At 52.1% G+C, this 21,009-nt stretch overlaps 1 protein-coding gene across 5 annotated transcripts in view; it reads left to right on the top strand.

Moving 5' to 3' along the window:
• Positions 1–21,009, top strand: part of LOC129334058 (protocadherin alpha-C2-like) — a 280,693-nt gene that overhangs the window by 172,155 nt on the left and 87,529 nt on the right. For 3 of the 5 annotated variants that reach the window (XM_054985993.1, XM_054985992.1, XM_054985988.1), the window contains exon 1: positions 1,192–3,639. The exons of the other annotated variants lie outside the window; for them this stretch is intronic. In XM_054985993.1, the coding sequence (XP_054841968.1) occupies positions 1,192–3,639 (2,448 nt within the window). Of the gene's footprint in view, positions 1–1,191; positions 3,640–21,009 lie in introns of those variants that run through there. 5 annotated transcript variants of the gene reach the window in all.

Genomic DNA, 21,009 nt, shown 5'->3' with positions numbered 1-21,009 from the left:
AGGGGCAGGTGGGCGTGTGGGCGGTCTCTTCGCAAAGGGGGCGTGGCCAGTTGCTGTTGACTGCCAACGGCTGCCCCCTCCTTCGGCGTTGGAGGAACCCGCTTTCGCCGCCCGCACCGGCCCCCATCGCGCCCCGGAATGCTTCCTGAGGCAGAGCTCTGCAGAACTCGAAAACTTGCGCGCTTGGATGTGAGCGTCGGAGCCCGTCAGCACAGGCGGTCCCAGGTGGCGCTCGACTGGAGATCCTCTCGGCAGCCCGTGCAGCCCGTTACCGGAGGAGAGGCGCAGGCGGCGTTCCAGCCCGGGGGTCTCGACTCGGATAGTGGGCGGGGGGCGGGAGCAACGATTCGAAGGCGCTTTCTTCGAAGCTGGCGGTTAAGCAACCCGTTGGAGCGAGGAAGGACGCTCAGGACGGGGCGCCCTGCCCCCTCCCAGGCCGCTGCGAGCCAGCCCCCTCTCCTCGGGAGATGCGTTCCGTGGCCTTTTTCCGAAGGTCCCAAGGCAACGCGGGGCTCTGCTAGGCGTTTCCTTGCCAAAGCGCGACTAGGAAAGCGGTTCAGCGGACCCTCTCCTGCCCCCTCCCCTCTGACTTCGGCATCGACGGACGAGAGAACCCCCAATTCGTGGCCGATCCCGAGAGCCTCCCCGCGGGAGCAGGAATGGCAGCCAGGAGCGGCGCGGGCGGCTGCTCTTGGCCGCGCTCCCAGCGCCGCGCGGCTCGCCCCTTCCTGCTGAGCTCAGGGCCCTTCGATCGGTGCCGGTCGATCGATGCCGCTTGCAGGGCCGCGCCGGCGCCTCGCAGTCCGCCCCGCAGCCCCAGCCGCGCTCGGCTGGGCGTTTCCCTCTCGCGGCTGCCGGCGCGGAAGAGGGGCCAGCCGGGCAGCGCAGAAGCGCGGCGGCTGAACGGGCCGGGCCGAGCAGGGTAGGGCGGGCGCGCCGGCGCTGCAGTGGTCGGCTCGGCCCCTACGCGGCGCTGCGCCGCCGCCGCCGCCGCTCGCCAGGCCGGGCAGCCTCCCCTCCCACGTGACGCGCGGCCCGCCCAAGGCAGCGGCTGCCCTGCAAGGACTCGGCGGCGCTGGCTCAGCACTGGCGAGCCAGGGAGGCGGCCCGCGGCTCTGCGGCCCGGCGCGGGGATGCCGGCGCAGGCGGGCGGGCGCGCGGGGAGCTGAGGGCCGGGGCCGCGCGGGAAGCATGCGGCTCTACCTCCTGGTGAGCTGCCTGGTTTCCTGCAGCGCCCCGGGCCAAGTCGAGTACTCCATCGCCGAGGAGACGGAGCGCGGCGCGCCGGTGGGCAACGTCGCCCGCGACCTGGGCCTCGACGCCGCCGCCCTGCCCGCCCGCAGGTGCCGCCTGGTCGGCGGCGCCGGGCGGGCCTACTTTAGCCTGGAGGCCGGCAGCGGCGCGCTGGCGGTGGGCGAGCCCGTGGACCGCGAGCAGATCTGCCCGCTGCAGCCCTCCTGCGCGCTGAGCTACGAGCTGGTGCTGGAGAGCCCGCTGGAGCTGCACAAGCTGCGCGTCCGCATCCTGGACGTGAACGACCACGCGCCCCGCTTCCCGCTGCCCGAGTACCACGTCGGCGTGGCCGAGTTCCTCTCGCCCGGCGCCCGCTTCGCCCTGCCCAGCGCCCAGGACCCGGACGAGGGCTCGCACGGCGTGCAGGGCTACTCGCTCAGTCCCGACCCGCACTTCGGCCTGGCCATGCAGACGCGCGGCGACGGCAGCAGCTACCCGGAGCTGGTGCTGGAGAAGCCGCTGGACCGCGAGCAGCAGGCGGCGCACCGGCTGAGCCTCACCGCGCACGACGGCGGCAGCCCCGCGCGCTCCGGCAGCGCCCAGGTGCTGGTCACGGTGCTGGACACCAACGACAACGCGCCGGCCTTCGAGCACTCCGTCTACCGCGCCAGCGTGCTGGAGAACTCCCCGGCCGGCACGCCGGTCACGCAGGTGCGCGCCACCGACCCCGACGAGGGCGCCAACGGCCAGGTGCGCTACGCCTTCAGCAACAGCACGCCGCCGGAGCTGCGCCGCCTCTTCGGCATCGACCCGCAGAGCGGCGCGGTGATCCTGCGCGGCGCCCTGGACGGGCAGGCGCCGCCGCCGCCGCTGGAGCTCTTCGTGGAGGCGCGCGACGGGGGGCTCTTCGGGCTGTCCAGCGTGGCCAAGCTGCTGGTGGACGTCACCGACGTGAACAACCACGCGCCGGAGATCGTGGTCACGTCGCTCTCCAGCCCGGTGCCCGAGGACTCGCCGCTGGGCACGGTGGTGGCGCTGCTGAGCATCACCGACCGCGACCCCGGCCAGAACGGGCGCGTGGTCTGCCGGGTGCCGCCGCAGCTGCCCTTCCAGCTGAAGGCCTCCTTCGACAGCTACTACACGCTGGTCACCAGCGGCCTGCTGGACCGCGAGCGGGTGGCCGAGTACAACGTCACCCTGACGGCCTCCGACCTGGGCTCGCCGCCGCTGGCCACGCGGCAGACGCTGCGCCTGCAGGTGGCCGACGTGAACGACAACCCGCCGCGCTTCCTCACCCAGCGGCGCGAGGTGGCCGTGGCGGAGAACAACCGGCCGGGCGCCTCGCTCTTCCACGTGTCAGCCTCCGACCCGGACCTGGGCGAGAACGGGCGCGTCTCGTACCTGCTGCGCGACATCGACATCCAGGGCCGCGCCCTCTCCAGCTACCTGGCCATCGACGCCGAGGGCGGCACGGTCTACGCCAAGGGCGCCTTCGACTTCGAGCGGCTGCAGAGCTTCCACTTCCAGGTGGAGGCCCAGGACCACGGCACGCCCGCCCTGGCCGCCGCCTTCCTGGTCAGCATCACCGTGCTGGACGAGAACGACAACGCGCCCGTCATCCTCTTCCCGGCGGCGCCCAACGGCTCGCTGGCGCTGGAGGTGGTGCCGCGCCTGGCCGAGGCCGACTACCTGGTCACCAAGGTGGTGGCCCACGACCCGGACAGCGGCCAGAACGCCTGGCTGACCTTCCAGCTGCTGCAGGCCTCCGACGCCGGCCTCTTCCGCGTGTCGCCCGGCGGCGGCGAGGTGCGCACGGCCCGCGCGCTGCGCTCCAGCGACGCCCTCAAGCACAAGGTGGTGGTGCTGGTGAAGGACCGCGGGGAGCCGCCCCGCTCGGCCTCGCTCACGCTGGGCGTCCTGCTGGCCGACGCGCTGCCGCAGGCGCTGCCGGACTTCGACGACGGCCCCGCCGCCCGCGGCCCGCCGCTCTCCCGCCTCAACTTCTACCTGCTGGTCTCGCTGGGCTGCCTCTCCGGCCTCTTCTTGGCCTTCCTCCTGCTCCTGCTGGCCCTGCGCCTCCTCCAGTGCCGGCCCGGCCCGGCCCGGCCCTGCCCCTGCTGCTGCTGCTGCCCGGGCGAAGCGCCCGACAAGTACCGCTACAACGTGCGCATGCTGCCCGGCTCCCACTTCAGCCCGGAGATGGTCGAGATCGCCGGCATGGGCAAGCTGACGCACACCTACCTATACCGGGCGGCGCTGGGCGTGGGGCCCAGCAATAACAACCTGGTGCCCAATGGGGACGCTGCCGGCAACCTGGCCAAAGGGGCCCCCGGACTGTTACAGGTGCCCACGCCCTGCATCCAGGTGCAGAAGGTGAAGAGCGACCACTTTAACGCCATTCTGGTGGTAAGCTGGGGTTTCAAGGGCTGCATGGCTCAGGGAGAGGGGAAGGGGGACCCCCTGAAAGTTGGCCTGGTCATTCTAATCCCCCCATGGAACGTGAAAGCTGCTCCATCAAAGGGCCTTCTAACCTCTCCAGTTAAAGGGCAGAGAGGGGGGCCTCCGGTTCCCTTGATGCTGTCACTTGGGGTCACAAATGAAGCTGATGGGCAGTGGCTTCAGGCCCACAGGCAAAAGGAAGTATTTGTCACAGGGGGAGTGTGTGTGTGTGTGTGTGTGTGTGTGTGTGGGCTTTGGAAGGGGATTCCTGGGATTTCAGTGGACTTTCAACAAGGAGCCTCCATGTTCAGAGGCAGTGCACCTCTGAATACCAGTTGTTGGGGGCAAGCAACAGGAGCGGAGCTGTACATGCATGTGCTACTTGTGGGCTTTGTGGCAACTTCTGGCTGGAAACAGGACGCTGGACCCATTTAGTCCAACCCAGCAGGGCTCATCATGTGTTCTCCAGGTGCACGATGGGGATGAGACTGTCAGCTCTTCTCAGTTATGAGAAAATGATAGTTTGACTGCCTCAAACTGTGGTTCAGTATTCCATATACCCTGCTTCTTCAGCACTTTCAAAACAAATCATAAAACATAGGAATTCTTTGTATTAGTTAAAAAAATTACTGAACTGGTTATACATTGTAGAACTGAATTTGTTAACTATTTTAGAAGGCCAGAATACTTGTCACTTCAATTAAAATTAGCAAAACTCAGTCAATCAGTGAATGTGCGGTGAAATTAAATAATGCACAAGTCCTACCTTACTGATCTTTGGAGGTTTTTTTGAGAAAGTGAACAAGCATGGTAGTAGATGTTATAAACTGGGACGTCTGAAAGCCTTTGACAAGGTACCTCCTCACCAAAAGTTCCTGAGTAAGTTTAGCAGTTATTTGGTAAGAGAATGGTTCCTCATGTGGATTAAAAGTTGGTTAAGTGGCAGGAAGCAGACAGCAGGGATAAATGGGCAGTTTTCTCAGTGGAGGCAAGTGAGAAGTGGGGCACTGCAAAGATCGGTATTGGGGCCGGTGTTATTTAAGATGTTCATAAATGATTTGGAAGTGGGGAGGGGGCAGTGTGGTGGCCAGGTTTGCAGATAGCACAGAATTATTCAGGATGCTGACCTGAAGAGCTCCAGGAGGATCACTGTAAATTGGGCATCCATGGGGCAAATGAAGTTCACTGTAAGGGCGATGCACATTGGAACAAATAATCCAGCGTTTATATGTTTTTGTGATCTAAACTTGCTGGAACTGAGAGAGGAAGAGCTCTTGGGACCGTAGTGGATAGCTCAGTGAAAAGAGCTCTAGCGGATAGTTCAGTGCAGCTGTCAGCCCAGTGTGTGGCAACAATGGAAAGGGCAAATTCTGTGCTGGTACAATGGATAGTCATTTTTTTTCTCCCTCTCCATTTTTTTTCTCCCTCTCCCTCTCCCTCTCCCTCTCCCTCTCCCTCTCCCTCTCCCTCTCCCTCTCCCTCTCCCTCTCCCTCTCCCTCTCCCTCTCCCTCTCCCTCTCTCTCAACTGGACCTCAAGTGCACCCAATAAAGCTGGGAGGCAATAGATTCAGGACAGACAAAAGGAAATACTGCTTTACTCGACGAGTGATTAAAATGTGGGCTGTGCTGCCAGAGGAACTACGTCCTCTGGAACTACTAATAGGCTGATCTTGCATGTATTTGTCAAACCACTCACTACGGAGTGGTTTGACAAATCCATGCAAGATCAGCCTATTAGTTGCTTGCTACTAGCCATGCTGACTAAAGGAAGCCTCAGCATTCAGAGACAGCCAACCTCTGAATATAAGTAGTAGGAGGCCACATTGGGAGGGCCTTGGCTCTGTGCCCTGTTTGTTGGCTCTCCTGAGTAACCGGTTGGCTGCTGCTTGGGGTGGGATGCTGGACAAGATAGGCTATTGGTCTGTTCCAGCAGGGCTCTTCTTATGTTTCTGTTATACAGAAGTCTTATCAGGAAGCAGAACGATGAGCAGTTCTGAATTTCTTTCATTGAGTGGAGTTTTCAGGTGGCGTTGCTAACTGCAGCATGTCCGTCTAATATGACTTCGAGTGATAGTAAATTGCTATCTTCTAAGAGAGGAGAAGGCTGAGTGACCACCTACCAGACATTTCTGGTCATTGGTTCTTGCTATTCTTGCAGAGAATGCTGGGGCACTTAGGTTCTTAAGCAGAAGTGGACCTCCTAAAGCAGAATCATTATGCCTTAGCCCAGGGCTTTTTTTCTGGGAAAAGAGGTGGTGGAACTCAGTGGCGGAACTCGGGACTGAACAATGACGTCACTTTGGGTCAGCTGGAACAAGGGGGTAGTTTTTTAAATTGCCCTTGGCGAAAATGGTCACATGGCCGGTGGCCCCGCCCCCTGATCTCCAGACAGAGGGGAGTTTAGATTGCCCTCCGCGCCAGCAGTGTGGAGGGCAATCTAAACTCCCCTCTGTCTGGAGATCAGGGGGTGGGGCCACCGACCATGTGACCATTTTCAAGAGGTGCCAGAACTCCGTTCCACTGCATTCCAGCTGAAAAAAAGCCCTGCCTTAGCCATTGAGTGTAGAGCTACTTGTTTTGTAAATGTGCACATCAGTGTACTGCAGGGGACTCTAATCAAGCTGAAGCCAGCCCGTCTCCGTTCTCGAACTTCTGCAATGAACAGAAGTTGCTCATGCAATTCACTCTCTCATATTTTCTTGACGGAGGAGGAGTGAGGTGCTGTTGAGAATCTTGGGCAAGTCCATCTTGATCATGGGTGACGTGGAAGTTGGCTCCGTAGTGCTAAAAATGGGTGGGGAATTGGCAGAGGCTCAGTGGTAGAGCATCTACATGGCGTGCAGATGGTACCAGCTTCAGTTCCTGTCTCTGTAGCAGATCAAAGACCCTGAGATCCTGGAGAGCCACCGTTAACGTCAAAGTGACCTTGAGACACCCATTGTCTGACTCAGCAGAAGACAGTATAACGCGTTCATGTGAGAAGGGTTAGGGTGGCTGAATGAAAGGCTTTGTGCTTCTAGTGCATTACGTGCTATAACATTACTGAACAGAGATTTTGCATTGCCTCGAGTATCTGAGCAAGGCCAAGTTGACTCCACTCCGTTGTCAATGCACCCGTTGACGGCTGGAATAAAGCGTGCTTGGGAAAGTGTGTTCTTCAGCACAGATGTTCAAACCAGAAATAAAAACCTGCTAGTTAATAGGTATGTTCGAAGAACTTTGCATGGATACGTTATCTTGTTGGTCTACTTCATCCTTGAGTGGTGTCGTTTTTCGAACTGGAATCCTCACAGGCCATCAACGGGCATCAGATTCACAACACAAAATCATAATTGAGCTGTTGCTTAGTGTTATGTTTCAGAGTGTCTCGTGTATATGAGTGGCAGTATTGCATAGTGGTTACTGTGTTAGACTAGGAGTGTGAAATCAAATCCCCATGCTGACATGAAGTTCACTGGTGACCTTGGGCCAGTCCCTCTCTCTCAGCCTAACGTTCCCCTCAGGGTAAAGTGGAGAAGGGAAGACCCTGTATACCGCCCTAAGAGCCCTGAAAGACGCGGCATACATCATTCTCCTCTCCACCCTTCTATCCTCCCAACAACCCTGTGAGGTAGATTAGGTGAGAGTGCGTGCCTGGCCCCAGTTCAGTCCACAGGCTCCTGTAGCCGAGCATCTTCCAGATCTTACTCTAACACTGTAACCACTACACCAGACTGATAGCTGAATCAGTGCATAGGACCCAAGCAGGGAATGGAGCTGGGAAAACAGATGAGCCATTAAAGCCGGGTAAGGCCAGAGTATTGTGTTGTGCCCATCCCCTCTTGGATGCCCCCCTCCCTCTGACCAGATCCAAGCTCCGTCTGAACACAGCCCGCAGCGGTGTGGGCCCACCAGGGATGCCGGTCTACTTCACTGGCCACCCAAGCAGCCGTATGGGTAGCCTGGGCAAAGATCCTGCCCTGCAGTAAGGCCACCAAGTGAGTTCTCTGGGGAATCAGGAGTTGGAGCTGGGATTTCCAGGTTCGCGCTTTTCACTGCCATACTATTCCTATTGATTTTTTAAATGAGTAATCTAATTAGGAGGTGAGAAGCCTTAGAGGTATGAATTGATTGCTTGAACAAATGGGAAGTGAGGACTAATCAAAGACGAGACAGCAAGGAAAGGTTCCCCATGTATCCAAGGCTCGAGTGCACAAATGCTCATTTCTTGTGTTCGTCACTGCTTTGGGTTAGACCTCAGCATCCTGGTCAAGGGATCTGATGCCACCTCAGAATGCCTGTTGCTGCTATTCGCAAGCCATAGGAAAGCTCCTCCCTCAGAGGAACGCAGCCCCCCCCCCAGTTGAGGGTCTCAGGCCAACATTGCCAACCATCATGAGCATCACTAGGGCAGTACTTGGAATAAGGGCTTTGGGGTAAGCTCACCATTACAGAGGGATGGGGGCAATCTTTTTCTTTTGGAAAATTCTGTATTTCATGTTGTGTCTAATTGTGTCCTGGATTTCCTTTGGGACAGAAATTAAATCAGAGAGTTTGCAAATTGATAACAGTATTCTGATGGAGTCATTCTGCAATCACACAGTGTTAGGCGAGTTATTGGTTAACTTCTGCTGTGATACAAGCATTCAGTACTCCTTTATTCTTATAAACATAAACATCATCATCATCATCATAATGCTATATGGAAGCATAGAGCTAACGGAAAATTAACTGTGACCTTTAAAATAGTTTACTGTTTACAGAGCTCACCGAATGCATGAGCTATTTGTTCTGAGATGTGTGCGCGCATTTCTCTTTATAAGTACAATCCTGAGGGTATCTCCTTGGACAGTTTACATTGACATCAGTGGAACATTTCTCAGTAAATATTGAATCGGATTTGGCTGCAAATATTTGTTCACCTGTCTGACAGTATTAGGATCTGCACTTTCTCACAGCTGTAGGCAGGATGAAGCACACCAGAGTCCATTTAACTCAGATGAAACAAAAGAATGATTTTAATAAGTAAACTTTTTTTCATTTGTATTTTTTTTTAAATCAGTTTCGTTTGGGTGGTCTGTGGGACTTAGATGGGCAGATGGAATGGGTGATGGGCAGTGTTGGTCGCTGAAATCAGGCCAATATCTAAAAATAGAACTGCATGCAGAGTTTCGGTAGAGGAAGTGAGGTGGAGCTGGGACGGACATGCCATGCTTTCACACTTCTCTTGTGTCCTTTGGTGTGCAGTGGAAAGCATGTCACTGCCCAAGCGCTCAGAGCTTTAAAAAATCCCTTTTCTGTGGCACAGAACATGGTTAAGCTATGTCAATTATTGAAATTTGCATAGTTACTTATAAAAGACACGTTGGTCCATAGCATAGTCCCAAACCAAAAGCCATGTCATACCTTTTATTAAGATAACCACAACGACATAAAACAGTATGCAAGCTTTCAAGTTCTGCAGAACTTTTCATCAGGTTGGATGCTCAAAAACAAAGGGCGGTGTGTGTGTGTGTGTGTGTGTGTGGTGGCTTTCAAGCCATGATCTTCTGCCTGGATCTTGGATTGAATGCTGTGCTGACTCCAATGGCCGTATGGTATGGCTAATATCAGGCTGCTCCCCAGGCATTCCGGGAAGAAGGGGCAAAAAGGGATGCCATCCGACTGAAAAGACACAAACTGCAGTTGATCAGATGTTTCTCTGGTGCCAAATGGACACAGTGGTTTTTAGACAGAATATGACATACCGCTTCTGTGGGCAGTGGGAAGAGAGGGCAGCTATGCCAAGTGCCAGATTCTCTTGCCTTGTTCATACAACGGCCATGCTCTGCTCATGACGAGAGGTCCCAGGTACAGAGCTTGCATGGGTTTGGTTCCCTTTGGAGGAAGTAACACCAATGGTGGTTTAGTAGTATTTGATTTATTTAACAGATATACAGATAGAATGCAGGTTGAGACAAAGAGCTACACCCCCCCCCCCCACGCTTCAACTTGTTCCCCACAGTGTCTGTCTGCTCTCTCTGCTAGAATCTCAACGGCAGGGGTGCACCGCATACATGCATAAAGGTGCGTATCCTGCTGCAACATTGATGACTCTGTATCCCTAATCGTTACTAGCGGTGTGCTCTAGTATAACAAAATGGATGTGTGGATGCAGAACTTGTATATTGGAACGAACGGTGTGTGTGTGTGTGTATAAACTACACAATTCCTCCATTTATGGGATCCATGTTGGTGGAGTCTGCGCTGCCCAGAAGTGGAGGGCAGGTGTGCATTCCTTCCAAGAGTGTATGCCGATGCCACAGTTTCTTTCTCCCCACCGCTGGAATGAATGGCAACCATGAACTTATTGCTGGGAGAAGTAAACTGTGGGTGCCACTGGCTGGCAGCTAAACTTGCCTCTTAACTTACCTAACTCCATGGCTGTGTCCCTTTGGGGGGCATTGTGACTGTCGTTTTGGGATGCGGGATGTTTCTCTGTACCCAGGGTTGCCAGCAGACCTGGGGACACAATGTCCTGTCCCTTTCATAGAGGCTTAATGTATGGAAATGGGCAGCTGAAATGTTCCATTTCATGGCACGGAAATAAACATTGCCTGGTTATAAAATCCCATTCAACCTCTGTTAAAGGGCCGGGGCACACTTTCCCTAGGGGGCCGGCAACCTTGCTTGCACCGCCCAGCTATATTCTTGCCCACTGGGACTGGAAGTTCTAGTGTCTGGGGTGGAGGCCTGACTGTGACCTCATCAGTAGTACCATCCTGAATGGGAAAGTGAATGGGAGCTTTGGGGGGAGCCTTCCCTCCAGTCCCACCCCTCAGTCTACAGACTCCCACCCACTCAGAAATATGCCCCCATCTGCTGCAGGTGCCACAGGGAAGCCGTTCATGACCTGTCTCACTTCCTTGTAGTTCCTAAAACTAAAAGGCTTCTCAGTTATGAAACTGGTGGTAGCTGGTAAAAAAAGCCTAGGCCAGTGGCTTAAGACTTCTTACTTGTTTGCAGTTGTACTGTATGTAGAATTAAAGGAACATATTTAGAAATGTTGGTTTCACAGCATCCAACATATCCCAATTTGGGGGGAAATGAAGGCGCCTGAGTGCATAAAAATAGGCCCATGTGACCAGGGCCAAAGAATGCAGCTGTGGAAATAAAAATGACCTTGGCTAAGCATCATCCAGAAGCCCAGGACAATAACAGGTGCAAGACCACTCTGGCCCATTTGAGTCCAGCCGGCAGAACCTTTCAGCTGAACTCCCCTTATTCGGCCTGGGCTTCAGGGGGAATATACGAGAGTTATTCCCCGCCCTCAACTTCCAGGCTACTGCTGTGGGCGTTCGGGTGTACATGAGAACATGGCTGTCATAAAGATAAGTGCAAGTAGCTGTGGATTCATTCCACTCTTGCATCTAATTTTCAGTCCCATGTCAGCAGTGCCAAGCGTCATTATAGCATGAAATTCCAATCATCGAATGACGGGGATTTCAGCATTTGCTGAGAAATTGGTTTGCATCCTACTGCTCTGCTCAGCCAAGTCTGAAGCCTTCCTCTAATTTTTTTTTTTTTTTAAATTCTGGCAGTAATAATAATGCTTGGGATTTATAGAGTGCCCTTTGTGAGTGTTTAAAGCGCTTTAGATGTATTATTTTCTTGCCATGTTAATAAGGAAGGCCAGTCATTTCTATATTGCTCCAGAAAAAAAATTCTTTTCCAGACCACAATCAGAATACAGAGCTAAGTAGTAAACAATACCTCTGAGACATTTATAATATCAGCACAAGCTCTTAGCAAGCCTAAAAAATCATCAAATGGAAAATGATGGAGACTTGGGGCCAAGCTAGAAGTGACGAATTACTCTTGAATAGCAAGTGAACAAACTCACATGTATTCCTCCCTGTTCACTTGCACTCCACTTGCACTCCACTTGATCGAGTGTAGTGCAAGTGGAGCGCAAGTGAACAGGGAGGAATACATGTGAGCCTGTTCACTTGCCATTCAAGAGTAATTTGTCACTTCTAGCTTGGCCCTAAGAGAGCAAGATTTCTTGCTTCCCTCGATCTTGACTAGTCCAGTTGAGCTTTCAGTGTAGCAGCTGTGATGGAAAACGGGGTGGGGTGGGGGTGGATTTCTCAGCCCTCCCTCTGCTGGTGATGTAATTTGGGGCAGCATTTTGCCCGTTGGAACTGTTGGTTCAAGCAGATATTTCTACCATGAACACATTATTAACACATTATTAACACATTATTACAGAACTCTTAAGTTCTGTAAAGCAGTCTTGGTAGTGAAGAGGCAATCTGTTCTGACCACGGTACAGGTGTTTTCCCCGTGGGTCCTTGTTGCTGGGCTCATGGCTGATGAAAGAGTTGGCCTTACTCTTCGGTTGCATTCCTAAGGATTCTTTCCTGGGTGTAAGCCGCACTGAATAACATGGGACTGACTTTTGAGTAGACCTGCTGAGGGTTGCCCCTTTAGCCGTTATGTTACCCCAGTTTGCAAGTGGGGAATAAATTGGGTACCCCCCTCTCCTGAGGCAAGGCATGACTCCCCTTCTCTCAGTCTTGGCATCTGCTGATGAAATGGAAGCATCTTACAATGCAGCTGCAGAACTTTAAGTAAGGATTAGAAGTTTTAAACATGGAAATTACAGTGGTCCCTCAGACTGGACAAGTAAAACTGTGTGACTGGGGGTGGAGGAGAGTGCCCTCAACTCTTAGCTGACTTATGGCAACCCCAAAGCTGTGTGACTCGTGTAAATCTAAGGAGAGATATTTGCCCTAAACTTCTTTTATCTCCTTGCTCCCTTCATTTTTCTGTGAACTTCCCACTTCCTCTCTTATTTCCCATCCATGGGCCATTTTCACACTGCTTACCTTCTCTCTGAACGACCCGGAACATCGCGCAAAACCCCGCGGAAGATCGCATTTTCTCGCGCGAGATTTGCGTGATGTCGCGCAAATCTCGCGAGAGAAAATGTGATCTTCCGCGGTTTTTTGCGCGATGTTCCGTGTCGTTCCGAGAGAAGGTAAGCAGTGTGAAAACGGCCCATTTTCCTCTCGCTGGTCTATCATTCTTGTTTCCCATTTCCCACTTCAGAACAGCTTCCGTTGTGAACCTGTTTGCTACTTTTATAGCTAAGTTTCTGTCAGCAAAAATATCAAAAGTCAAGCATGAGGTGCTATAACTGTATTTTAAAGCTGATACACCAATGACATTGGTAAGAACAAAGAAAATGAAATGTTGGGCAGGCTCAGGAAGAGATCAAGCATATTGGTTTACTCTTTGGAGGGGTTTTGTTTGAAAAGTAATACCATTTGGAAATCTGATTTAAGGGGAAAGCAGCATTCAGTTGCTACATCCTCCAGTAGATGTACGAGGGGTGCATAAGTACATCTTCTGGTCAATGTCCAACCCTTGGCCAAGAAGACACTCTAAGCTGGTATGCATCAGAGGCTGCATACTTATTTTTTTACTTACTTGTGCGCTGTCAAGTTGCAATCTACTTATGGTGACCTCAGCCAGGGGCTTTCAAGGGAAGCGAGAAGCAGAGGTGGTTTGCCAGGGCCTTTCTCTTTGGTGGTCTCCCATCCAAATACTAACCCTGCTTAGCTCCAAGATCTGATGAGATCGGGCTACCCTATGCTGCCTTCCCTCCCTCCCACTTACTTACTTGCTACATTTATACCCTGCCTTTCTCCCCAGTGGGGGTCCAAAGCAGCTGAAGTTATTTGTCTTCTCTTTTATCCTCACAACTCCCCTGTGAGGTAGAGCTTCAGTGATGGAGAGGGGACTTGAACCAGTAGGATCGCCCAGATTCTAGTCCAGCGCTCTAAATACAACACCATCCTGGCTATCTCGAGGCCTAACAAAGTGTATTTCGTTGGTGTGCTAGGGGGTTACGAGCGATGAATTCCCAAAGGCAGCTACCTGGCCACAAATGGCGGAAGAATGCCGGACTGGAAAAACCTCGGTGTGATCCAGCAAGGCACTTTCTATTCTTACGTTCTCATGATGCTTTTGCGGGGTGTTCTTTTGGGGGCCCATCTTTCTTTCAAGTATTCGTTTCTTGAAAATGAAGGATACATTTTCTGTATTGCAAGAGGGGTATTAACTGACTTGCAAGAGAGTGAAAATGGCACGCCCCGACTCCCCCCACACTCTGGGCCCATGCTCCCCTACCCTCTCCTGGCCTTAGTCCACTGCCTCCCCCGCCCCCCGCCCCGCCCTGGCTGCCACTCCCAAGGCATTTTGGATTGCTCAGACGCCTCACATTGTGCTTTGGGGGATTCAGGGTAGAGTTAAGTGCCCTTGCCCAGTCATTGGGCAACCAGTTTGGTGTAGGGGTTAAGAGCATGGGACTCTAATCTGGAGAACTGGGTTCGATTCCCCACTCCTCCACTTGAAGCCAGCTGGGTGACCTTGGGTCAGTCACAGCTCTCTCAGAGCTCTCTCAGCCCCACCCACCTCACAGGGTGATTGTTGTGGGGATAATAATAGCATACTTTGTAAACCACTCTGAGTGAGTGTTAAGTTGTCCTGAAGGGTGGTATATAAATCAAATTGTTACTGTTGTTATGTTATAAATAGTGTCCTTCTGAGTTCCAGTTTCTGGGGAAGAGAAATGGGGGGGGGGGGGTCCTGCTGCCATGCCCATTTATAAGCTTCTTGGAGGAATCCAGCTGGCCACTGCTTGAAAATGAATGCCAGTCAAGATGGACTCTGGGTGCGATCCCTCAGGACTTGTTTTTATGGTCCTTAACACAAACACATTTTTTCTCAATTCTATATAACAAGTGGGGGACTTGTAGGGAGCATCCCATTTCCCCCTCCCCCACTATGTCTCCTTTCCCTTTCCTGTCCCCAGGTTTCCTCTTCCCCTTTTCCTGCCTCCTTGACTCTCTTCCACCCACCTTTGTCTGCCTCCCTGTCTTCACCTGTCTTCCCTCCTCCCCCAGCAGCCTCCCCCCCATGGCCCAGTTGCATGGTGCTGGCTGAGATGGGCCCGGTTGTGTGGTGAGGAACCTGCAAGGACTTGCTGGAAGTATTACACACACACACCCATATCTCGTTCCCCACACTATTTCCTCTTTCCTGCCTCCTGGCAGCCTCCATATGCTCACGTTTCCCTACATCCTTCTCTCCTTAAAACTCACTAAACAGCTTGCCTTTTACCTGCTTCCTATATTCATCTATACTTATTAATTCACTTCATTAATACCCCACCTTTCTCCACAAAGAGGACCCAAAGCAGCATATGTAATTCTCATCTCTTCCATATTATCCTCACAACAACCCTGAGAGGTGTGTTAGGCTGAGAGTGCATGGCTGCATCAAAGTTACCCAGTGAGCTTCCACAGCAGACTGGGTCTTCTAGATCCTATTCTGAAACTCTAACCACTACACTGATTTATTGGGGGGGGGGGGGGCTGCTGTTGAACAGTAGCAAGCAGCCAGGCCTGGGTGAGTCATAGAAGTCATGTGGTGTCAAGTGGCTACCAGGCCTGACCCCAATGAGTCCTCCCTCAAAGGCCTGCCCCTCTTCCTGCCTTTTCCTAACAGAAAACAAGCCTGGAATACTGGCTAAACATTATTGTTACCCAGCAACAACCACTGAGAGCATCTAGTTAAAGCTACTGGCACTCCTTTTACCATTTGGGGGTTCTTAACCCCCTCCTCCATTTTTTTTAAGATTCAGATTTTTCTGCAAACCTGGGATATTTTTCAAGTTTGTAGGAATACCTGTCTTGTCCATTCATGGCTCCAGTCTCCAGATTTAAGCATCCACAGGTCAGGGCCACTTGGCTATTAGTATATAAGATTTCGACAGCTGTTTTTTAACTACTAAGTGCATACCTCTGCTCCATGACCTTGGTAAGTCCGATGCCTGTGGTTCAGATTCTTTGCTTTCAAGTTGTGATACAGGTAAATAATTGATTACATTCTCTGGTGTCCCTTCTTTCTCCATTTACTGAACTGGAGCGGGCAATGTTCTTTTGTTGATGTCAGTGAAACTGTGCTTCTCTGCCCTTGCGCTTCCCTTAGTATGTGTTCTTGGATATCCGGGACATTTCTCCAAGCTTGCGCCTCTGCAGAAAGGTGGCCTTAGATTCCATGGAGCATTTATTTGTCCCCACTTAAGAGCATATGGAAACCTTCCTTCTGAGATGACAGCTTGCATTTCTTTTTCACAGGAGATAAAATGTGATGCTTTGCCCAAGGCTGTGCAGCTGGTCAAGCATTCTACCTCACGAGATGCTTCTCGGGCATTTTAGCTCAGCAGGGCAAAGCTCAAGGTCAGCTGCCATGAACCAAGACTGACGGCACAGGAACTGGGCAGAGCCGTCAGGTGGCACAGACGCGGGCACTGAGGGAGAGTTTGGTTCAGGGTTTCAGGGGTCAGGGAAACCCTATATACAGTTACTCCAGTTTAAACTCTTTGACATAAATGGTGTAGACTGGATTAATGCTGTATAGAATTTTTCAGTTTCCCAGGGGACAGAGGTGAGAGATCAGGACCAAGGAGGCAGGCTGTGTTCGGCTTGGATTGAGAGGTTTTAATATTCACTCTGCATTCATTCTTTCAGCATTAATGACCCCCATTTTACAGAACAGGAGGAGGAGGTGAATACAAATTTATATAAGGCTGCTTTCCCCATACATTGCAGTGCAATCCTATGCACGGTTGCTCCACTGTAAGTCTATTGAAATCAGTGGGCTTAGTCTGGAGTAACTCTTGTACTGGCACTTCTCCTCTAAGAAAACAGCGGGAATGCAATTTTGCCCATTGGAAATCTGCCCAAATGTTATGTCAGCTTTTATATTTGCAACCTTTTCATGTTGTGCTTTTGAAGCTGTTGTGTTTTGTGCAAAATATATTTTAATTAAAAAATTAAAAACAAACCCTTTGCTTTTTCTGGAACATGTGTGGTTAGTGTTAAAAGGGTTATATTTTGTTTTTTTAATGCTGCACACTAGCACAGTTGTGCTCTGGTGTAACATAAAAACCAAGCAAATTAAAAATAACAGTTTGGGCAGGATCTTTAATGTTTAAAAAGTGTTACTTCTTTTTGCTGTACGCATTCCAGAAATACAACTTTGGAGGAACCCCACAACCCAATATGACGAGTTCTGTCCTGGCAAACCTGTCTGTCCTTGGTAACCGTAGTACCTAGGGAGCAATTCAGCAGGGGAGGCTGGAGGGCATCCGTTACTACCAGGACTTTTTTCTGGGGAAAGAGGTGGTGGAACTCAGGACCGGACAATGATATCACTTTGGGTCAGCTGGAACAAGGGGGGAGTTTTTTAAAGTTAAAATCGTCCTCAGCAAAAATCATCACATGGCCGGTGGCCCCTCCCCCTGATCTCCAGACAGAGGGGAGTTCAGATTGCTCTCCGTGCCAGCGGAGGGCAATCTCAACTCCCCTCTGTCTGGAGATCAGGGGGTGGGGCCACCGGCCATGTGACCATTTTCAAGAGGTGCCGGAACTCCATTCCACCACGTTCCCGCTGAAAAAAAGCCCTGGTTACTACCATGACGGGCTCAGACATTCTCCCAGGAGCGCGCTGTGCTTTCCCCCTTATGCCCACACTCTGACTGCAGCAGCTTCTCTCTTAGCGGTCTTTACAAAAATCTCATTTGTTCTCCGTGTTTTCCAAAAGTGCAGGAGGTGTGCAGGGAGGGGCCGTGGCTGAGTGGTGAAGCATCTGTTTGGCACGTCCAGTTAAAAGGATTAGGTAGTGGGTAACGTGAACGACTTCTGCCTGGAGAGCCCCTGCCAGTCTGAGCAGACAGTACTGCGTGCCGTCGATGGGCCAGTGGTCTAACTCCATTGGCCTGTGCACCTGTTCTGATCATGCGGGACCTCACTGCGTGGGGAGGGAGAGCAGGCCAAAGCATGCTCGCCCTGCCCCCTGCCTCCATGTGATTGCCAAGGGGCCTGTGTGGGGCCAGTGCGCAGAGGAAGTGCCTACATGCTCATCCTGTCCCCGTGAACCACAGTACATTGCAAAACCAGCACTGCTGATCACGGGGAGAGAGTGTTCACGCTGGCCCTTCCTGCACATCTTCAACTCATGCAGACCACTTAGCTATTGCATGGAGGTAGGGGGCGGGGCCAGCACACGTGCCTACTCTGCCTCCCCGTGCGGTGAGTGCCCACGCAATCGGGGCATTTGCATAGGGGTGTCATAAGGCAGTTTTGTGTGTTCATGCGTGTGCTACAATTCCTTGCCAGCCAGGCCATCTCCACTGGCCTGCCTGAGACCTGCCATTTGCCTCTGCCCCTTCCAGAATTGCCTCCTGCCACAGTAGCTCCACCTGACCACTGGCACATGAGAATTAGTGCCTGAATTCTCTTTCTGTCCACTTGTTAGGTTTGCCGAGTCCCCTGACCCCCTGGCGGGAGATATGGGGCCTGGCTCCTACCTTGTGCTTTTCCTTTTTGCTTGTGTGATGATGTCACTTCCGGAAAATGACATCTTCCCATGCTACACAGTGGGCCGATTCAGGCCCAAATTGGGCTGCTGCAGAGCGCAGGAGCATTCCCTTATGCTGCAGTGGCCGATTCGGGCTGAATTGGGTCTGAATCCAGTCTGAATCCAGCTGAACTGAGCTGCTGCGGAGTGCCCCAGGAGGCGCATTCCCCCCCCCACCCCGGCCAGCCAGGTAAGCGGGGCTGGAGGGAGGGAGCAGGGGATTGGCATCGCTCCCCCTTTTCCTCTTGCGTCGCATGTCTCTGTCCTGATGAGCCTCATCCTGTTCCCTGTGATAGGCCTTTTCCCAACAAAGCTCCAGCACCAGGCTATCCTGGTGACCTTCCCTCCTATTCATGTGCCTATGTTTGTTCTAATTGTTTTTAATTGTATGGTATATATCTATATGTGATTTAAACTTGTAATGCTTTTATTGCTTGCCACCTTGGGGACCCTAAGCTGAATGCCTAAAAATGTTTTAACTAAAACGAAATATCCCTTCTAGCTGCATCTCTAGATAGAATGGGAACAGGACAGAAAAATCGTAAAGCCCCAGAAAGAAGGATAAGGTTTCCCCTCCAAAAGGGGTCAGTTGATTGGCTTAGCAGCAGCCACAGCAGAAACGAAAGCTCTTATCCATGCAAGGGGGTGGGAATATAACAAAATGACACACACTCCCAAGAGAGAGTGACTATTGCGTATTCCAGGAGCAGCAAGGGAAGAGAAGAGGACCCCCTTGCAAGACAGATCCACATCAGGTTGATGAGGCTTGGAATCTCTGAAGAGCCACAAGCCATTAAGCCAGGGACCCAGTTTAGTCAGGTTTAGCATCCTCCTGTGTATCTGACCCCCTTCTCTGAGAGGAACCACAAGTGACAAAAGGCACAGGTTGGACACTTGTCAGCTTCCTTCAAGTTTTGATGGGAAATGTAGGCATCCTGGTCTTGCAGCTTGGCTCTCCGACTGCTGTCCAATGGACTTTTCAACTGTCACTTGTCCAACATTCCACCAAGCTGCCTACATTTCCCATCAAAACTTGAGGGAAGCTGACAAGGGTCCAACCTGTGCCTTTTGTCACTTGTGGTTCTGCTCTCTGTTCTCTTTTCCCATGCAAGAAGTTATATGCAACTTCTCCCTTCTTTTGTTTTCCTAGCAAAGCTCATCTTTTTATTTGAGACAGCCTGGTCATTCCCAGATTGCTCTGGTGCCAAAGGACTGGGCTTGGGGTTTGCCAGCGCTCAGTTGAACCAGGCCATGAATTTAGCTGGATGAGGAATGTGAGTACATGCCAGAGAGAGAAAAGCAGAAATGGGCCTGTGAGATTCTGCTTAAGATATCCAAGCGACAGGCACGGTTGCAGCTTCCTGTTGACGCTGTGAGGCTAATGTGTTAGGGCAAGCAGTAGCCAACTGGCTTCAGGGAGGTGGGGGGAGCAGGGGCCTCCATCTCTGGCAGTCTTCTGCACTTCCCCAAGACCACTGTGATTGTCTCATATTGTAAGTGTTCCTTGCCCTAACACATTAGCCCCAACCCACCTCTCCAGTAATGTTCACTAGTAATATAGGGCAGAGTCCTAGATGACATAAAGGACAGAATTTTTTCATATTTCCTTCTGGAGAAGTGCTAAAGTTGATGGTTGCAGGAAGGAAATTTGCTTCTCTGTGGGAACAGATGGAGGCCCAGATTCCAGTTTGGCACAAGCAATGGAAGCTGCCAGATGATTGGTGCCTGGGCTCAAAATCGGTATGTGGAGCAGTTTGCTAAGGAAAGACAAGAGGGAGCATTTAATGGCAGAGTCCTTGAGTAGGGCCCTTGATGCTGGCCCATCCATGAGCCCGGGGCATATGGCACCTACTCGGAACCAGGCTTCTCCCTTAGCCAATCCCCTCCTCTAAAATGGTCTGCCCAAGCATGCTCAGAGAGCCTTCTCGTTTCTGACCTGCAAGACTGTTTTGTTTTTAAGGGCATTGACAAGCTATTGCCCTGACTCGCCAAATCTTGTCAGATCTTGGAAGCTAAGCAGGGTCATTGGATGCGGGACCTTCAAGGAAGACCAGGGTTGGTCTGCAGAGGCAGGCAATGGCAAAACACCCCTGTTAGTTTCTTGCCCTGAAGACCCCAGCAGGGGTTGCCGTAAGTCAGCTACAACCTGATGGCGCTTTCCACCGCTACAGCCGCAAGCTCTTGATGTTGTGTGTTTTGGTATGAGTTGGAACAGGGAGTTGTTGCTGAGGCCAGTTGTGATAAATCTGATCATCTTCTGGATTTGTTTTACTAATATTGTTGAAAGCTGACTTGAATGGATAATGGCAAGGGTAGGTAGACATTTTTTGAGAGCCAGTGTGAGGTAGCAGTTAGAGCGTCTGGCTAGGATGCTGGAGGGGGGCAGGTTCAAATCCCCCCTCTGCTGAGGAAGCTTGCTGGGTGACCTTGGGACAGTTAGATCCTCTCAGCCTAACCTACCTCACAGGGCTGTTGCGAGGATAAAATGAAGGGGAGGAGAATGATCTAAGCTTCTTTGGATCCTCTTAGGGTAGAAAAGTGGAGTATAAATGAAGTAAATAAATAATTTAAAATAAATAAAAACAAAGCGAATAAATGCATTAATAAAAATGCAAGTCAGTCAATGGCACAAGACATGCACATTAGTGCCCGTGTAGGTGACCTTTCTGGGCACGGTTCACACATACCTCCCGCTCTGTGGGTTCTGCCCCAGGTTGATTTGCCCTGCTGCCATTGGGAAGGTATGAATTACTCCCTGTGTTTATTGGACCCCCCAGTATGTGTCGCTTTCCTAGTCTCTGCAGGCTGTTGATTTCCCCATAGAAACGTGGCAGGGGGTGGGGCCATGCGTGGGTGGAGGGTGGAGGGTGAGTGCCGAAGCTGGT

This window comes from Eublepharis macularius, chromosome 7 (genome assembly GCF_028583425.1).
Source record: "Eublepharis macularius isolate TG4126 chromosome 7, MPM_Emac_v1.0, whole genome shotgun sequence".
Taxonomy (NCBI): domain Eukaryota; kingdom Metazoa; phylum Chordata; class Lepidosauria; order Squamata; family Eublepharidae; genus Eublepharis; species Eublepharis macularius.
Note: the sequence above shows the minus strand (reverse complement) of the source record. Positions and strands in the feature narration are given on the sequence as shown.